Genomic DNA, 18838 nt, shown 5'->3' on the forward strand with positions numbered 1-18838 from the left:
CTTGCACAAACAATAATGGCGTAGCTGTTGGTAAATTCCAGCACATGTACACGATGAAGGAGGTTCACGTATTAATGTGGGTAATTAAAACTGGGTTTACTATGATGATTTATAACTCATTTGAAGTTTTTCTAAAACCCGGCAAGCGTTTCGTGTATAAAAGCCATCTTTTGGCGTCCGAATTTTTTTATTTTTTTTCTGTATTGTCAAAAAATGGAGTCGGCGGGTCCGAAAATCATTTTATTAAAAAATTCTGGCCTAATTAATAACTTGTTCTAATAGTCTTATATATTAATTATGATTATTGACTATTAACTATAAACAGTTAAGTACACAATATCCTTCCATATTGTTATAAATGATGACACAATATTTTACATGTATACAATATTATATACAATATTATATCTGTTTGATTTTGTGAGAAAAGGTCTAGGCTATACCAAACAGAAAAATAAATAGTATATTTGTTAGAAGCCCTAAATAGTATTTCCAACAGGTAGTCAATTTTTTTGAAAAGTTATTATACTATATATTGTAAAACATAACACACTTGTATAATAATATCACATATGATACAGCATCTCACAAGTATATACATTTCAGCCAAATATATGCCTCATACCACATGCAACTAGCCAACAAAATCTCCGTAATACTACCTTCGTTGTCTGGAACTTAAATTAAAGAAGAAAGTCTTGGTTTACATAAGATTTACATGATAAGGTTTTCATAACCAAAGGCATGCAAGGAATTTCAGAACTGCTTATACAATTCTAGTACATTTGTAATGCCTACATAGAGTTGCTTTTACATGTGACTGTAATAAATAAATATTACATGATACAGATCAGGATATAAGTAAAGGCGGTTTGACAATATACACATACATCAATTTTCCAAGAAATATTATTGGTCAATACATATTTTGATTAAGGATTACTGGTAGGTTTAGGATATTTTGTAATGGTAATTTCAATTAAAAGTTTACACATGAAACTTCTGTATCTGCTTTGCATACAAGTAATTTTATCAAAATTAGATACAACCATTTCAAGATCTGAAAGCTATTTATATCATGTATACTTTTTTAAACCAAAGTTTTTAATTTATGTAACATTGGGGTAACAATTTGTTTGTAAAAAAATATAATATATATAGATAGCGAACATGTAAAACTATCGTCTTTTGATTTTTGGACATTTCCAACAACCCAACAACAGATTTTCTGAATACTCGAGAGATTTTTTACCTGTCTTCAAGTAAGACTGCACATTATACAATGTACCCACTCATCACCTATGAGAGCATTTCATGCATTGTCTAAAATAATATATGTAATAATATGGATGAAAATGAAATAAGATAGTTATGAAAGACTGTGAATCATATTTTTTATATTAATTTATTTCTAGCTACCGGTATGAAACCTTAGCTAGAGAAGTGAACATGTTATTATTCTTTTAAGTTTTTTTTTTCATTAAACACTGTAAGATTACTATAAAAGGAATAAATTATTGTGCTTTTGACCACAAAAATGTGCAAGCGTAGTATGAATATACACATGAAAGCTGTGTGTGGGTGGATTGATATGAGTCATAAATGCCCGATATATGTATTTCAAGAACTGAGCATTAAACTGTATTATCAGTGCATAGAAATGGGAAGCACGTTCAACAGTTTAAGGCTTAATCCTTTTTTTATGGTTTAATGGATAAAGTATGAAAGCAAGGCAAGAAAAAGCTAAGCTGGCTGTCACATCAAGTAAACCATATCAAAAAGTCAATATACCAGTTACAACGCCAATATATTACAATTTTAATAGAAAGATATTGCGAATACAGCTAATATGTATCAAAATGATTTTTTGTTTAAACACATTTTTTATTCCTATTAGTGTAAATTTTTGTGGACAAAATTGTATGGAAAATTATTTAACAAAATTGAATGGGAATTTCGTTAAAATAGCAGCATTATCCTTACTACAAGTTTAAATAAATCTGATTTGACACATCAATATTATGGTGAAATGCTTATTAGACTGCCTTTTAAAAATATAACATTCATTCTAACTGTTTTTTAATGACCAAGAAAGCATTCTTTACCATTCAGAGACCAGAAATATTATTATAAAGACTATCTGTATTTATATTATGAGCAACTAACCTATTTTTTAATTATATACATGGAACTACAATTTTGCACTTATTAAAAAAGAATGGCAACAAATGTTAGCCTATAACTTGAAGAAGACCGTTTTAAACCATTAAACTCAAACCATAATTAGTAGAAACCATTGAACTAACATAAGGAAAATAAAACTGAGAAAGGTCCTCACGTTTCTCTAATATTTTGGTCAAACATTTTTGCCCCGGGCAATCCACTGGCGATAGCTTCGTCATCTTTACACTTATATATAATGTTGCCCTTCAAGCAGTCATAACCGCCCTCCGTAAAACTGTCGTCACTGTCGGAACCTGCATCCACAATTTCCCCACCCTCACCCTCCTCCTCATTTGCCTCCTCCTCCTCTTGACTTTCGACCTCCCCCTCCTCCTCATCTTCCTCGTTTGAGGAGTGGTCCGATGTTGCACCTTCGCTGTCTGTTTCGCTGTCAAAAACGTTTGGGTATATATGATGCACATTCCATGCTACTGATGTATACTTTATGGTAGCCAGATACACACCCAAATTCAAAGCACTTCAACCATAGCAACACATGTGATCTTCAAATTAAATTTTTTTAATTTCATTTAACAGCTAAATGATGAATGGAATTCAACAGACAAATATAAAAGCCAGCAAAAAGCCGTTTATAAGACTTTTTTTCTTCCACAATTATTTCAGATATAATTCTGTAGTGTGCTTGGCATGAAATAACTGATTTTGTTTAAAAACAAACAGCGTTTATTTCTTATTTCATGTGACCTTAAACATATGACCTTAACCTTCATAAATAAGGTGATTCACATAATTTACTGCCTTGTGTTCAGAACTATGGGAAACTACTTCTTTCCATCAGAAACAACTAATATTAAATGTTTGATGTGCAGATGTTGAACATAAATCTAGCAACGTTAGTATAGTAGTTAATCCTTTGCATGCTAGGAAATTTGTCGTCTGCAAAAATGTTGTCTGCTGAATTTCTAAAATTAGCATTTTCTTCATTTTTTTTCCAAAGAATACTATAAGAATAGCAAACAGTTTGGATCCTGATGAGACACCACGTTTTGTGGCGTCTCATCTGGATCCAAACTGTTTTTAAAGGCCTTCAAAATTCGGTTCTAGCACTGAAAGAGTTTAAGAGTTAAACAAAAGCAGAAGACGAGATGGTCAACACATTTGTAAGCTACACGAATTCTGCCGCCTTGTAGCAAGGCAAAATGTGTACACATGTAACAATTTGAACGCAAGTTTCCACATTAACTAACAGTTCATTTTTAAAAGGCATGACTAATTTTATGTAGGATGTTTTTTTTCTATGATTGAACAGCACAAATGCCAAACATTGTAAAAATCATCATAATGTAAGCCTACAAAAATGGGCAAAACAACTATACACAAATAAAATATAGACAGTGCTTCCATAAATTAAAAGCACCAAAAGCTGTTAAGTTCATAACGCAAAAAAATGTTTACAAATTATGCGGTAGCACACAATGTCAATTGTACTGAGCAAACACATATTTATTATAGTTGCAAATTATCATGAAGCAAAGCTATGAGATTGCTTAATGGCATTGCCTCCACCAAAACAGAAAAGGTATTTAGACGGTGGTAGATATATTATTATACAATAAAAGAGAAGACCAATATCAATACAAGTTTTTTCTCATCAAAACTCACTTTATAGTTTCCATTTCATTTACATTGCAATAAAACTAAATCATAACCATGAACATACAATTTGTGAAAACTTTCAATGATGTTGTAAATTGAGGATCACGATTCTATAAAACTCTATTGTTCTCTAAAACTGCAAATTGTAAAAAACAACATGCACAAATTTGACTGCTGTTGTTTTTAATATTTGCACAAACAACAACACTAAGGTTTGTTTCTTGTCAAGGGTGGGGCATAAGTTAGTTTTTTTTAAAGCGTAGGGACACACAGTTGCTATGGTTACAAGATGTTCTTGGCTTAGTTATTTCCACTTGAGATTGTCATACTTGTGTTTTTTAGTTCCGATGCTTAAATAACCGAAGTTACAAAACAAACTTAGAGAAAGTTTTAAAACTTACAAATATATGTGAACAAGTTCTGTGAAACCTTCTTCTTTTTTTCTACAGATGTTTTTAAGTAGGTTTTACATTGTTTGCACAGATGCCAGCTGCACAAAATTAACCAAATATCTCACAGACATTAAAGTCATCATACTTTCAAGCATCACACATTAAACTGAAGACAGTAAACATTTATGCTTCTTTTTTGTCAAAGCTGGCAAATACAGCATTAAAGAAAATCAGATAAGCGAATATCAGAATTGCACATAATAAGTAAACCAAGAACAAAATGTGGTAATAAAAAGTGTTGGGTTTGCCTTCTACACCCATAATCCCATGTTAAACAGGCTATAAATATTAAGCATCCAAAATACATTTCTTTTACAGATCAATTGTCACTAAAAACGTGTGAAGAGCACATATGAAGTAGTTTTCTACATTTCAGTACATGGCGCAATAAAATTCTTTCAACCAGGGAAAACATTGTGTAGCTTTATTACTTTACTTTTTATTGCATGTATTGTTATGATTTATAGAAATTTTACAAACGTTGACCAAATTGAGAATGAATATTTCCATTGCAGAAAAGTATAGCAGTTTTCAGGGTTTGATACAGAAGAATGTATGGGACTCATTGCCAGAAACTGTGTAGCATGCAAGTGACGACTGCTGTTTTATGTAAGTCCATCAAATAAGGATATACCTTTCATATTAGACTTCTGTTAATTCTCCTTACTGCTAAGATGGGCATCCTGGATGTATTTAAAGAATGCTTGTATGGTCCCATACATTATTATTTTAACCTAATTTCTCATTGGTAATCATAAGTTACAGCAAATTTATATGGAACAAGAGATGTGTTCGTCAGAAACACAATGCCCCCTACTGCGCCGCTTTGAAATAAAATTTCTATTTACAATTTGGCATGTATAGAAATCATCTCCCTTTAAAGCTTATTACTCTCCTTCGATTTTGTTCTATCCAACCGGGGGGGGGGGGGGGGGTCTGTAGACAGTCAAAAATGACCAAGTCAGACATCACTGACAACCAAGGCCTGTGGTTTATCAAAGAGAACATAGCCAGAGTTCATCATGTATCTATGGACATAAGTCCACAGGTATGTAATGAACCCTACTATTCACAAATTAGTACAGGAAACAAATGATAATTATATCAATTAAAACAAATAACCTTTGACAAATCAATCATTTCGGTTATAAATAATCAAAATAAAAAACCTGTACAGTAATGTGAAAAGAACTTAAATTCTTGGTAAGGAAATATATAATCTGAGATTTATAATTATTTAAATTACTTCCCTTGAAAATAATTGTCTCTAACAAATCTTTCTTTTTAGTAGCAAATAACTAAAAGCCACTACCGTGACTGTAGATTCACCACTCAAAATGTGCAGCTCCATGAGATACACATGCATGCCAAATATCAAGTTGCTATGTTCAATATTGAAAAATTATCTCCCTTTAAAGCTTATTACTTCTCTTGGATTTGTATTTTTGACCTTAGACCTTGACCTTTTACCACAATGTGATTGTCAGAAACACAATGCCGCCTACTGCGCTGCTTTGATTTATTTAACAAAAATATATAATTTGGCAGATCAGATAATAATGTCCATTTAAAGCTTATTACTTCCCTTGGATTTTTTTTTCGAACCCGTGACCTAGTTTTTGACCTGGCATGACCCATATTCAAACTTGACCTAGATATTGCCTAGATACAACTTCTCACCAAGTTTCGTAAAGATCGGATGAAAACTATTTTAATTAGAGAGCAGACACGAAAAGTGTGACAGACTGACAGACTGACTGACGGACAGTGCGAAAACTATATACCCCCTTTTCTTTGAAAGGGGGCATAAAAACTTTAATAACTCAAATGATTTTTTGTAAAATTCTAAATGATTCACTTTTATTGCCAGTATGATGTTTCATTTTGCCTTGGTTTGCATATGTAAAAGATATCTAAAGACAAAACATGTACTTAATATTAATAAACTTGATCTTTGCTTGACCAATGATATTATGTTAATCTGACCTGGACATTAGATTGACCATAATATTTTAGAAGCTAAAATTGTTCGTTTCATTTCCTATACAATTTGAACACTATATTGGAAAACCAAATTCATTATATGGACTTTTTAAAATTACCCAAATGTCATTTATTTTTCCATTGTAGCGTACATAAATTATGTTATATAATCTTATTTTTCTAGCTCAGGCAAGGGCTTGACTAATCAAAACAAAAACCTGAATGCTTTTTAATAATGGCACCAAAAGGCCAACAGTTTTACAAGCAAATTTTTAGTAAAATTTTAGTATTTCTAAAGAGAATTCATTTTCATTAATAGAGAATGGAAGACACTAATTTTACTGCATACCCCTTGTTTATGTTATTGGCTTCCTCCTGTGTGCTGCATGCACTGTAATTGTTTACATACACACATTTTGGCACAAAATTACACATTCCTGTTTAATGGACCATTTCTTCAGTATAGGTAACAGTTATGCTACATAGCTTTACCAAAAAGATCTCAATTAATTTACATAAAAAAGATTCATTTTTTATCATTTATTAGATTCTATATTTCATGTCATGAGAGACACACAATTACACACATGTCAAGTTACAGCGATAGAAAGAATTATTTCCATAATTTAAAAATTTAACCCACGTATCTGAATGAATAACTTAACTAACAAGAATGTGTTTTTTATTAACAGCCCATAAATATGTTAATAATATGTTAAAAAAGACCCAACTATCATATTTATACTGAACAGGGAAGCATTCATTTGTCCTATCAATGTAAGGCACATTAAAACTAGAGACTGTCACTGTAGTGATGAAAACATTGCAACCCCACACGTCTTAGTGCCGATATAAGATGTAATAATACAATAAAAGAAAATATTTTTCTTTAGTTTAAAAGAGGACTTAACTTTTACTTTAGCAATATTTAACGGGATATTAAAAAGCCCTATTAAACTAGGATTACTATAAACGGACCCAACCATAAAATTGTGTAATTTAAACTACGTTCAGATAATAATATCGTAAAATTTAATGTTCTAATCCAGTTTTGTTCTTTTTTATGACAATATTTGAGTATAGATCATATCATGAAATATTCCTATAACATACACAAAATGAATTTTAAAACCAGCTCAAGAAGACTATAAATTTTATTGCACCTGTGTACAACCCTAGTGATGTTACATTTGTTTAATACTTTGTCTTCTGCAGTTTAAAATAAAAAGAACATGCAGAAATGGCCAGATATAAATGATAGCATGTTTTTTTTATATGACTACATGTCTCTAGATAAAAATAACATTTTCCTTCCCAAAACCACTTATCAGTACTATAAATTTATTTATTTCTCAAACATTATATGGCCATTTAAATCCCATATAAACAACAGCAACATAAAGATTTTACAAAAACATACTCACCCGCCAGTTACAGACTCTGCAAACGTTATTCCCCTTTTCTGGGAGCCATTATCAGTCTGCCTCTTCTTCATAATGGACTTGAGGGTACCACCTACACTGCTCAGGTCTGAGTGCCAAGAACCTGAGGAAGCAAGCCCAGAGGACAATGAGCCAGAGCTCGACATGATGCCAGAGTCGTAGAGTTCATGCATTGGCGAAATGTTGCCAGATGTCGAACGTTCCTCAGTCACTGTTGTGACCATCCCACCATCCAAATCGCCTTCCCTGATAATTTTTGTCTTGCGAGTGACAGAAGAAGATGAGGATGATGAAGACAATCCGCCACCAACTCCGTTGCTGCTATTTTTTTCCGAACCAAGAGTCATGGCAGCTCCAGACAATCCTGAACCAGATGAAGAATAAGAGGAAGAAGACGATGACTTCGATCCACCCTCAACGGCAATACCGCTATTTTGTTCTAATTTAGCACCAAGCGTCACAGCAGCTCCAGACAATCCTGAACCAGACGACGAATATGAGGAAGATGATGATGACTGCATGCTAACACTTCCACCACTTGCTTTCTTTTCACGCTCCCGCTGCAAAAGCTCTTCGTAATCTGTGCCCAAGACTCTTGCCAGTGCAGTACTACCGAGAGCAGTAGAAGTTGATGTGGATATTCCTGGCTGAATGGTAGTTACTTTGGAACTATGCGATCCTGTTGTAGATCCCCTTATTGATCCTGCTGCTGATCCCCTAGCAGATCCCATTACGGCAGAGCTTACAATATCGCTATCAAGATCACTCACACTAGATCGACCACTTGTTATTGTGAAAGAGGAGCTTGTGCGACCGCTTTCAACTTCCTTCTGTATCAGGGACGCTGCCGACCCCAGCACCTCTGGACCACCAGTGACTGTCTTTGTTTCCGTGTGTACTTTACCATCCCCTTCAGCTCCAAAAACTTTCCTTGTGGTTACTGTGGTAACAGTAAACTGACCATCACCGGTTGTTCGCCACACTTTTTCCTCCACCACCTCTTCATTCTGATCTACCTCAGAATCATTAGATTCACTCCTTTGCAAACTACTTGCACTGGATTGCCTAGATTCCCCATATTCCCTTTTAATCTCATAACCTTTATCAACCTTAGTAGTTTCCTTGCCCTGTTCAGTGGTATAGTATGTCGTCTTCGTCTCTATGCCCTCCTCTTCAAACCTATACTCTTCTTCACTGTCCTCAATAATACCCTCTCCCACCCCAACTGATCTCAATGGCGCATCCTGCGTGTTAACACCGCAAGTCCTTGTGCTCTGAACTTCTTGCACCGTGTTGACCCCTTGATCTGTTTGTGGTTTCATAACGGTGTTCATTCCGGTATTTAATGTCAGAACTTTATCTGTATTGGTTCCATTTGTTCTAAAGGCGTCCAATATTGCAAACACCTTGTGATCAGTTTGAGTGAAGGATTGGTACTGATTTACAGCCTCTGTCATAGTGAATGAATTAAACTTTCGAGCTTCCTCAGTCTGGGTCGCATTGTTCGCAGGGATCCCAGTTAGAGTGTTCGTATAAGCATCTGTTCGCCAGCCATAGTCTGTGTTCACACAGCGATTCATTCTATCGGGGAATGCATCGACACTGACAGATCTCTGAGTGACTGGAGTGCGAACCTCGACATCTATACTGCACTCCCCGACTCCTAAGGAGCGAACATTCCAAGCAGATGATGCATGCTGAATTCCCACGTGTGTCATCTGCAACTTGTTGTTCGCCTGGATTCCAACACTGCGGACATTTTTGGCCAACGCATTGCGAAGAGCAGTAGTGAATTCTTCGCTCTTGAAACTGACATTCGTTACTAGGGCTGTTGTTTCTGTGGTGATGCCAACGCTGCGGGTAGCGGGCTTCTCGAACGAGTCAAAATTGTATGACACACCAACGTCACGTGTAGGCACACGGCATTCAATCCCAACATTTCTCTTTCCAGTTTTTTCACTCTGACCAATGATGACTGTCCTCAGTTCTTTTTCATGAATGTGCATGCTGTCATCGAAAACATTTCCTTCACCAACACCAACAGTCCTCGTCAGGGGCTTAGCATCTTCCTGTGTAAACACTGCCTGCTGCCGTTCAGCCCTGTCAATGATAATTGTCTCTCTTTCATACACATGAGTATTCGTATTTTCAATTTCGGGTTGAACAACATAGGCTTCATGGACGTTATGATCACCAACAGCAGCCATCTTGACCTTGGGTTTGGGCAAGGTCGCTGGAGGAGTCCTTGGGCTGAGAGGTGACTGGGGCTCAATGGTATCATCACCTACCCCGCGGCTCACACAATTCACATGCTTCTGTGCCTGCATCTGCAATCCCAACAGACGTTTCTCTTCTTTTAAAACGGATATTCGCACCTGAAGTACTGGAATTGCCTTCACCTGCTCCTCCAGCTCTTTCATTCTCTGCAAGCTAACAGCCATCGACTCTCGTATCGCCTGCAAAGACTGCTGGCTTATATTCGCTGAATTTGTTTGGGCTGAAGCAGCACCGTCCTCCAATGGAAGATGGATGGCTATAGTTTCAGCTAGCTGCTGAGACGTGATGTTAGTTGTTCTTGATGTGGTAGTTTCAGTTGAGGTGTAACCCTGATTTATCTGATTAACCTGATTTAGCGGCTGAAGTAGAAATCGCTCACTGTGTTCAGTCGAAATGGACGAAAGGGAGCCATTGGAATCAACGCGATCATTCGTGTTTAATGTCGCCGTAAATGTTTCATTGTAGTTTTGCAGTTCTTCTGCCACCTGTCTGCCGACTTTTTTCGGGAATGTGTTAAACTTTCTAGGTTCTTTTAACTGCTGAACAGTAGCGGAACCCGAGTCAGTGTACAGCTGCCGTGAATTCTGTGATGTCTTCATCATGGTGTCGATAGAATTGATTGTCTGATCAACAGATGTATCTATCTCATCCAGAAGACGATTCGTCGTAGACTCTTTATAGTAAGACTGGCTCTCCATTGGGTTCATAATGGTAGACCTTCCTTCTGTTTTCTCCTGGTCCAGTACATAAGTCTCCATGGACTTGCGGAGTTTTCGTTTCTCATGCTGGATTCGCCGCAGCTGTTTAAGGTAGGACTGGTTGGAGAGCGTGTCGCAGTAGCTCATGAAGTCAACGTCCACGTGGTAACCATAGGGACAGCAGGAGCACTTGCCATCCACTGTGGTCACCTGGTCTTCTGTCATCCGGTAGTTTGGGCTCAGATCTGGAATATTAAGATAATTCAAGTTGAGTAAGAGCAAGTAACCGAAACAAGAAACTCCAAATTATTATATAATTATTTGAAACCCTATAATTGCTTAAATCCAGGAACTCGGAGATTCTGCTTAAGCCTGATTAGACACTTAAACCTGCACTACTTGCACCTGCAGCTATTGTTAATGTAAATGTAGAACATAGTGGTAAGGTTTTGATTTGTTTTAATGACAGTGTGTAGCAAAAGAAGGTTATTTGCTTACATTTCATGTATATCAAGGGCGAAACATAAAATTCTCAACATTTCAATATCATTCTCAACATTTCAATATCAGAGAAAACAGTGACATGCTCAATCCCAGAATGTTATATGTTATAGGGTTTGCTGCTTCTATGTTCCATAGCACAAGAAAACAGATGCAAAATCTCAGTACAGTCTGCTACATTTGTAAGAGAATGAATGTTTTATGCATTTTAATCGCACCAGCAAAACAACACATAGATGTCCAAAAGTAAACAGTGTACATTTCATGGGAAATACATTCAGTTTCAAGAGGATGTACTTCATGGTAGGACAGAGGACAAAAACTGTTCTTGTTGTTTTTAGTGTTTTTAATTGTTCTGGAGGACCTCTGCTTATTCTCTAAAAGCAAAACTTACCAGAAAACAGTTTTTTTACCATTCATGTTCCTTCAATACTCTTTTCTTTTATCAAATTACTGATGAATGTAATTATATTATTGTGTGTGTTTCCTGGAAAATATTTGCCAATAAAAGAATAAACAACACAAGACTATTGAAAATACATTGTTTGTACTGAAATATTTGGGAAATGTAAGCTGAGATGCTGATAACAGTAGATTTTTATTTAAAAGCAAAGAATCTGAATCATGTTAAGAAAGTTTTTAAGTACCCCGAAGGGACTTTAGTTGAAGGCAGTTAAATGGAAATCTGATACATTGATTTAAACAGAAACACTGTTGTTTAAATTACAATTCATTCCTAATGACTTGTGCTTGATTAAACACAAAATAGCGGAAAACTAACTGAAATTGTTTTCATAAAACCTGAGGTGGACCAAATGAATGGATTTTAGCAAACCTTAATGGGTCACAGGCCAACGTGTATTTTGTAACATAACCTTCATGTGAATAAACAGCTTACAGATGTAGAACATTATTTTCATTTAGTATTTACCTTACACCACTTTTAAGGAGTTTGATAGTAATTTGCATCTGTTTTTGTGTTTCCCCTTGTCCTCATAAGTTTATTTCAAAGTTTTTGTTTCTGTCTGATTTCAACATTATACTCTACCATTAGCTGGTGGAAACACCTCTTGAATATTTCTTTCTTCTAAAACCCCTTTCTGTTGCCTCCACAACAACACAATTTGTCTGAAGAGAATGTTTTCATTTTCCCTTCTGACTCAACTTGCAATGTATCTAAAATAAACACCCTTATCTTAACCTACCAAGCCATAAAATGACCATTGTCCAGTTTTTGTTTGCTGACAAGTCTTTATGTGGCAATTTGTTTAACAGTGGTAAGTAGCCCTTATGCCTATTGGTTTACCATCTACAGTAGATAACATATCAACATCAAATGGCTGCAACAAAACTTAATTTGGCCACAGTAACTTTACTATTCTGTTGGTGACGATAAAATGTGTAGATTTGCCAGGTGCGCCAGTCCCATAAGAAAATATATTCTTAACGCGGTCTATAAGAGCTTAAAAACCTTAAAATACCAAATAACATTTTCCTGTGAAACCTGCCTTTCACAGGATCTTATAATAAAGTTTGTAAAAACTGCAACACAAGGCGCATTTATTATACAACCATTACTATTTGCAAACATATTTTTAACTTCATTTATGTTTTACAAAAATATTTTTTTTTAATTAAAATATTTACCTCGCCTCTGAAACTCAGCAGTGCCTCTATCTTTAGGTGACGGCAATGACCCAGTGGAAGGAAGTGATCCTGTTCTACTGGTCACAGTCCGAATCATATTTGACCTCATTTCAGGCATGTTGGTATCTGTATACTCGTGTCTCGAGGCTGAATGAGACCGCCGACTCTCTGTACGCGTCTCCTGATTCGACCCACGGTCAAGACTTGAGTTGTGACTCGTTTTGTTGTAGCCGTACGTTTGAGGATTCATATCCCCTAACCCACCCTCAGATAACAAACGACGTTCCCACGTTCGTTGCTGCTTCTTGCTGCTCCCAACAGATATATCGCCATTCTTTGGCATTGGGCCGAGTTTTATTGGCCGCAACTCGGTCACGTGAATCTCAGTTTCAATTGGATGGAATTCTTTCTTCATTGGGCGTACCTCGGTCTTCGTTTCGCGCATTTCTCGGACCTCCGCGGTCGCAGATTTACTCATGTAAGTGACCCGGCTGTCCATGGAATGGTGGGAGTGGTCAGTGGTCACACCAGGGGGTACAAAGAGCCGCTCTAGGTGAGCCTGTATCAGTGTCCTTGAGAATTACAGCATATAGGTCAGTAGGTCATCTTAGTGGTTTTTCTTTAAATTATCTGAAAATTAAGCAAATAACAATAAAAACAATAGCAACCAAGTATGGGTCTAAACTTGAATTTGTTTGCTTTTATATTTATGGTACAAATAGCTATTGTTTATCCTATTACGTGTTATTGATAATCTCTAAACCAAGTAAATTAATTAATACAAATTTAGAAAACAATATAATCAATCAGTGCTAATAAAGAAAAAGATATATAGCAGGTAAGTGAGTTTAATATACAAGGTTATAAAGAGGCAAAAAGCAAAAGTAATCATCTCTATCACATAACTTGACCATTAATGCCAATTCATCTAACACTCAACCTAGACGGCTGACAACCACACTACATACACAAAAAGGTACCATATGTTACTAAGTACATAACCTAATAAAACAGGTTCAATCATTCAGCAAGTAACAAAGTGTCTATATACAATACATTTGTTAATCAAACCTCAAACACATCTCTTTAAATATTAAGTGGTCTCAACAAAAAAACGTACCACACAATCAAAGAATGAAGTGCACTTCAATCCAATATTAAATTCTGGTGTATTCATAGGTTTTCATACAGATCACAAGTTTAACATTGACAGTATATACTACAAATCATGCTAAAAAAAATGATTTATCATACTTAAGCTTCTTTTAAACAAATGATCAAAGCTGGTTGTAATGACATAAACATTCCAAAATCTTTGATTTTATATAGTATTTATCATCATCCAATCCACTAGCATTAAAAGTAAACCTTAATAAATGCCTACCGATGTCTACTTCATCAAACCTTCCCACTTGATCAAATAAACATCATTAAGCCTACATTCCAAATGAACCAAAACATGGAAAGCTATCCAAACTATCAATAGGTTAAGTAGCAGATTACTTCAAAACGATTTCCAAACACCTAGTTGTTTAAGCATTCAACTCCAATCCACTTGAAAAAGTGACCATTGAATAAGGAACTTTAATAGGCTTAAGATTTGCCCTGACAATATGATAACACTTAAATGAAAGTGTTTGGATTATCTACCCAAATATGGATTCAATGACCAAGATAACGGCTCTTCAGACAGAACACTGGCCTTCTTCTCAATCCGAAATCAGTGTCAATGAGATTGCAAACTGAATGTCAGTCATGGAAGAAAGAAATTCTGCCAAGTAGGCCAAAAAGCTTCAATCAATATTTTTTAGATTTTGCTACAAGCCAGCCTATCAATAAACCTGCAGTGAATTTTTTTAGAATTTAACTCTTTCAGTGCTGGAACCGAATTTTGAAGGCCTTTGCAAACAGTTTGGATCCAGATGAGACGCCACAGAACGTGGCATCTCATCAGGATCCAAACTGTTTGCTATTCTGATAGTATTCTTTGAAAAAAATTGAAGAAAATGCTCATTTTAGAAATTCAGCAGACAACATTTTAGCAAACGACAAATTTCCCAGCATGCAAAGGGTTAACATATGATAGTCCTAGGACTCGCGGAACTAATTGCCAGTAATTCGTCTCCATGATAGTTTCTTTCATCAAGTTTCTGTGTCACGTTTTTCTCTTTAAACTGAAAGTGCGAGTCCCAAGTATTATGAACTATTATCAATGAATTTAGCCCCAAAACAAAACCGAGCAAATGAGAGCCAGTAACCAGGTCTTAAATTTGCTAAAACAATGCTAATGTGAAGTAAATTTTAATTCAATTTCTTTTCAATTCATAAAGTCTCCTGTCCTTTAGCGTCTGGGCACATTTTGCAGTACATACTCTTGGATTCATCGTCAAAGGCCAGCCAGTTAAACAGTTTTTCCCACTCTTTATTTTAATTTCTAGCTTTTTTGGACATATGTCATTGTTGGAGTCTTCACTGGTAATGTTAGTTGTTGATATAGATGGGCTATAACTTGCATTGCTCGGAGAAAAGCCCGAACAAAGTCTGCTCGCCTTCGCTGTTATGTTTCTGCTTAGGACCAATTATTGCAGACAAATTTTAGCTGACTTCACAAAAAAAGTGCTTTTCAAATGTTAATTTAACTCCTACACGGCTTCCCCCTTCACAATTAACAAACAACGAATTTCATTTGTCCAAAGCAATTGAATATCCATTAATATGAGTGGTGCAAAATTTGACCGAACAACATTTTACCCTGTACAAAAACTGCAAAAATAAAAATGTGATTTCGAATGGACCCGCTACTTAAAAAAGCATGGATCCTGCGGATGCATATATTCTAAAAGTTTCTGTCTACGGCACATGTTTTACATCTAGGACGCAGGACCCAGAGGTGAATAAATCACTAAAACGCTAAATAACAATATTCAAGATTCTTCCAATGTATGCATAAAATCAGTCAGACAAGCCATTAATGTTTAACGACCAAACCCCAAACCGGCAAACATTTAAAGGTGATAAAATGGATATACTCAATATTTCACCCACTAATTGTTCATGTCAAGCCAACCAAGCATTCCATTACTTAAACAACGCTCCTAGCCCAAATTTAACAACCATCACATCTCAAAACTATTTCGAAAACATAATCCATCAAACAGTGATAGTTACCATTAACTCTTTCAGTGCTGGAACCAAATTTTAAAGGCCTTTGCAAACAGTTTGGATCCAGATGAGACGCCACAGAACGTGGCGTCTCATCAGGATCCAAACTGTTTGCTATTCTGATAGTATTCTTTCAAAAAAATCGAAGAAAATGCTAATTTTAGATTCAGCAGACGACATTTAAGCAGACAACAAATTTCCCAGCATGCAAAGGATTAAAGTGTAAATTTTTTCTTCCCACACATAAACCTGAACCTAATCCCTGCTAAAACTGCAGTTAAAGCCACAACAATGCACAATCAAACAGTGTCCCCTGATCATTAGAGTTTCAATCCCTCTGTTACATTGTGTGTAAATTGTGGATTATACAGTGCCCCCACTGTTTCAACAGCCAAAGTTAAACATGTATATGAAGGTATAATGCTATTTGATACAGATTCTCCCATAACAATTAAGGAAAGATGAAATGCAGACTTATGAACCATGTCCATGGTCCACAAGTGATGCATTTTACGTTAACAAGACCCTAAAGGGGCCTTTTCACAGATTTTGACATGTATTGAAGTTTGTCATCTGGACTCGAACCACTGACCCCTGAAGTCCTGGAGTAAAAGTCTTCCGCTTAGACCGAGTGGTCATCCGTGCTCATGCTATGAGGGGATACATTTTTTAGTTTATATAAGCAATCCTCGTAGCTTCACAAATTATAACGACAACAGAACTTTCCAAATCATTCAATTGTTTCGCGTTGCAAGGCTTTATAATTTTCAGGCTTTCAAATCGTCAAAGTATGCATATATAATGGATATTTCAGAGAATGGTTAATGTTCAGTATTACTGTTTCCTCACAAGTATCATAACTAAAACAAAAATTTGCCAAACTGAAACAACTTCTTTAAATTTTGTCAATTTACCGAAACGTGAAAAGGCTCCTGATAATGATACCAAAAAGAAAATGGTAAATTATATATAATTAATTATAAAGAATCAAAATATTGTCTTGAAGAAGCATTTTTTTCTGAATGAATTCCTGAATTACACCAATGTTCATGATGACATCATGACCATTACAAATATTAATTGATGTTATGTCCCGGTCTTTTTGTGCAAAACAATAATATTATTATCAGGGATCATATTTTTGTCGGTTTTGTCGGTCCTAGACCGATTGAGGTAATGAAAGACCGATTGAAAATCCCAAACAGTTGGTCTGATTCTGTTTGCTAAAATTCCCATGTCATGAAATCGATTACACAGTGCACACCCTAATTACATTCTTATCTCGATTAGGTGTGATAAACCATTCGCTGCAGTCTCTAAATCGGTCAGGACTAGATTATTGCACGTCAGCCGACTAGTATCAGAGTATGGCCCCAAGCAGCGAAGATTTGCGCGGCTGTGTATTAGTCACGCGTGAATAACCTCGTGTCAATATCAATCGATAATTTCACTGGCTTATACCTAGAGAAATCGGTCAGTAAGGTCTACTCGTCCAGGATAAAATCGTTCACAGTTACTTCGGAGATACAAACCTCGATGTTATCCTCGTGGAAATTGTGCATTTCATGCATGATACAGTAAACTGTCATATAAACAAAGAAGAAAATCGGATATTCTGCAATAATTGTGGGCAGACTTTATACACTGAAAGCACGCGCTGAAATTAAACAAAATTATGCCGATACATTTTCCACCAGTGTAATAATTCCGAAATAAATAAATAAAAGTCGCGGATCTGATCGACAGAACAGCCGAAAGTTATTTTTATGGGCAGAACTTCACATAAAATAGTAAACAAGAAAAATAATATACATTGAATAAATCTTCAGTAAAAATCGTGTTAGTGTATAAATCTACAGTAAAAATTGTATTAGAATCGAAATAATTAGTGTTCTTCATTGTTTGTTGTTGAATAACCCATGACCGAAAGTTTAGATGCGTGGTTTCAAATCATTTAATCCCTACGCATCTTAACTATCGGCCGTGGGTTATTCGACTACAAACTATAACGTACATGAATTATTTCTTAATTATTTGGTTTTGTTATTGTCAGTAACAAACCTACGCACAGACATTTGTTTGGTTCAATGCATGTTTGTAAGCTATTATCGAGTTGACAACGATTTAAAACATCGGTATAGATTTACACAGACTAATAATATTGACAACGATGAAAAACAGTCAGATAAAACAGCACACGAAACAACCAATGTCAATGAAATAGCAAATGATAAAACAAAATGGGAAAACTCGTATGTTCCGTTTAAAAATAATGCCTAAGGTAATTTAACTTGTACATTTATTATACCATCTTCATGAATAGCAAAATCAATGGTATATATTTTAACGTAATTTGTCATGATTTCGGATATAAATTTTCGGACACTTTTTCCCCATTTAAATCCGGACCGATTGATGCTGCGGGAAAATATGATCCCTGATTATTATGTTGTATTATGTCTTAAAGAGATAAAAGTTACGTCAATAATAATCTTTAGAAACAGGTAAGTGTTCAAATGCAAAATATATAAAGGGGTTTTATGAGAATGACCACACATGTTCACTTAAGCCTGCATTTTCTTCATAAAACATTCATACGTACATGTATATAGACAAAAAAAGGGTTTTCAGCCCAAAAAAATAGCAGCAAAAGTTCTTAAGCCACATTTAATAAATACAACAATTTTTTCCAATTAAATGTGTGCCCTATAACATGTTCAATTCAAAAATAATTTTTAAAATGCAATATTTAAATCGACTTCTCCTTTAAAGAGCATTACTCAAGGATTACAATGCAATCCATTTAATCCATGACCAGAACGATAATTTCACAATA

General features: G+C 35.4%; 1 protein-coding gene across 8 annotated transcripts in view; it reads right to left on the reverse strand.

Moving 5' to 3' along the window:
- LOC127874127 (KN motif and ankyrin repeat domain-containing protein 2-like) overlaps nucleotides 1-18838 on the reverse strand; it is a 55032-nt gene that overhangs the window by 24632 nt on the left and 11562 nt on the right. For 4 of the 8 annotated variants that reach the window (XM_052418269.1, XM_052418270.1, XM_052418268.1 and 1 more), the window contains exons 2-6: nucleotides 12841-13470; nucleotides 7700-10937; nucleotides 6625-6666; nucleotides 2339-2611; nucleotides 663-677 (exon numbers count right to left, since the gene is read on the reverse strand). In XM_052418269.1, coding sequence (XP_052274229.1) covers nucleotides 663-677; nucleotides 2339-2611; nucleotides 6625-6666; nucleotides 7700-10937; nucleotides 12841-13339 — 4067 coding nt within the window. In that variant the 5' untranslated portion in view covers nucleotides 13340-13470. The remainder of the gene's footprint in view (nucleotides 1-662; nucleotides 678-2338; nucleotides 2612-6624; nucleotides 6667-7699; nucleotides 10938-12840; nucleotides 13471-18838) is intronic. The other 4 variants (XM_052418273.1, XM_052418271.1, XM_052418274.1 and 1 more) reach the window with 4 other exon arrangements.

Source organism: Dreissena polymorpha, chromosome 3, assembly GCF_020536995.1.
Source record: "Dreissena polymorpha isolate Duluth1 chromosome 3, UMN_Dpol_1.0, whole genome shotgun sequence".
NCBI lineage: Eukaryota > Metazoa > Mollusca > Bivalvia > Myida > Dreissenidae > Dreissena > Dreissena polymorpha.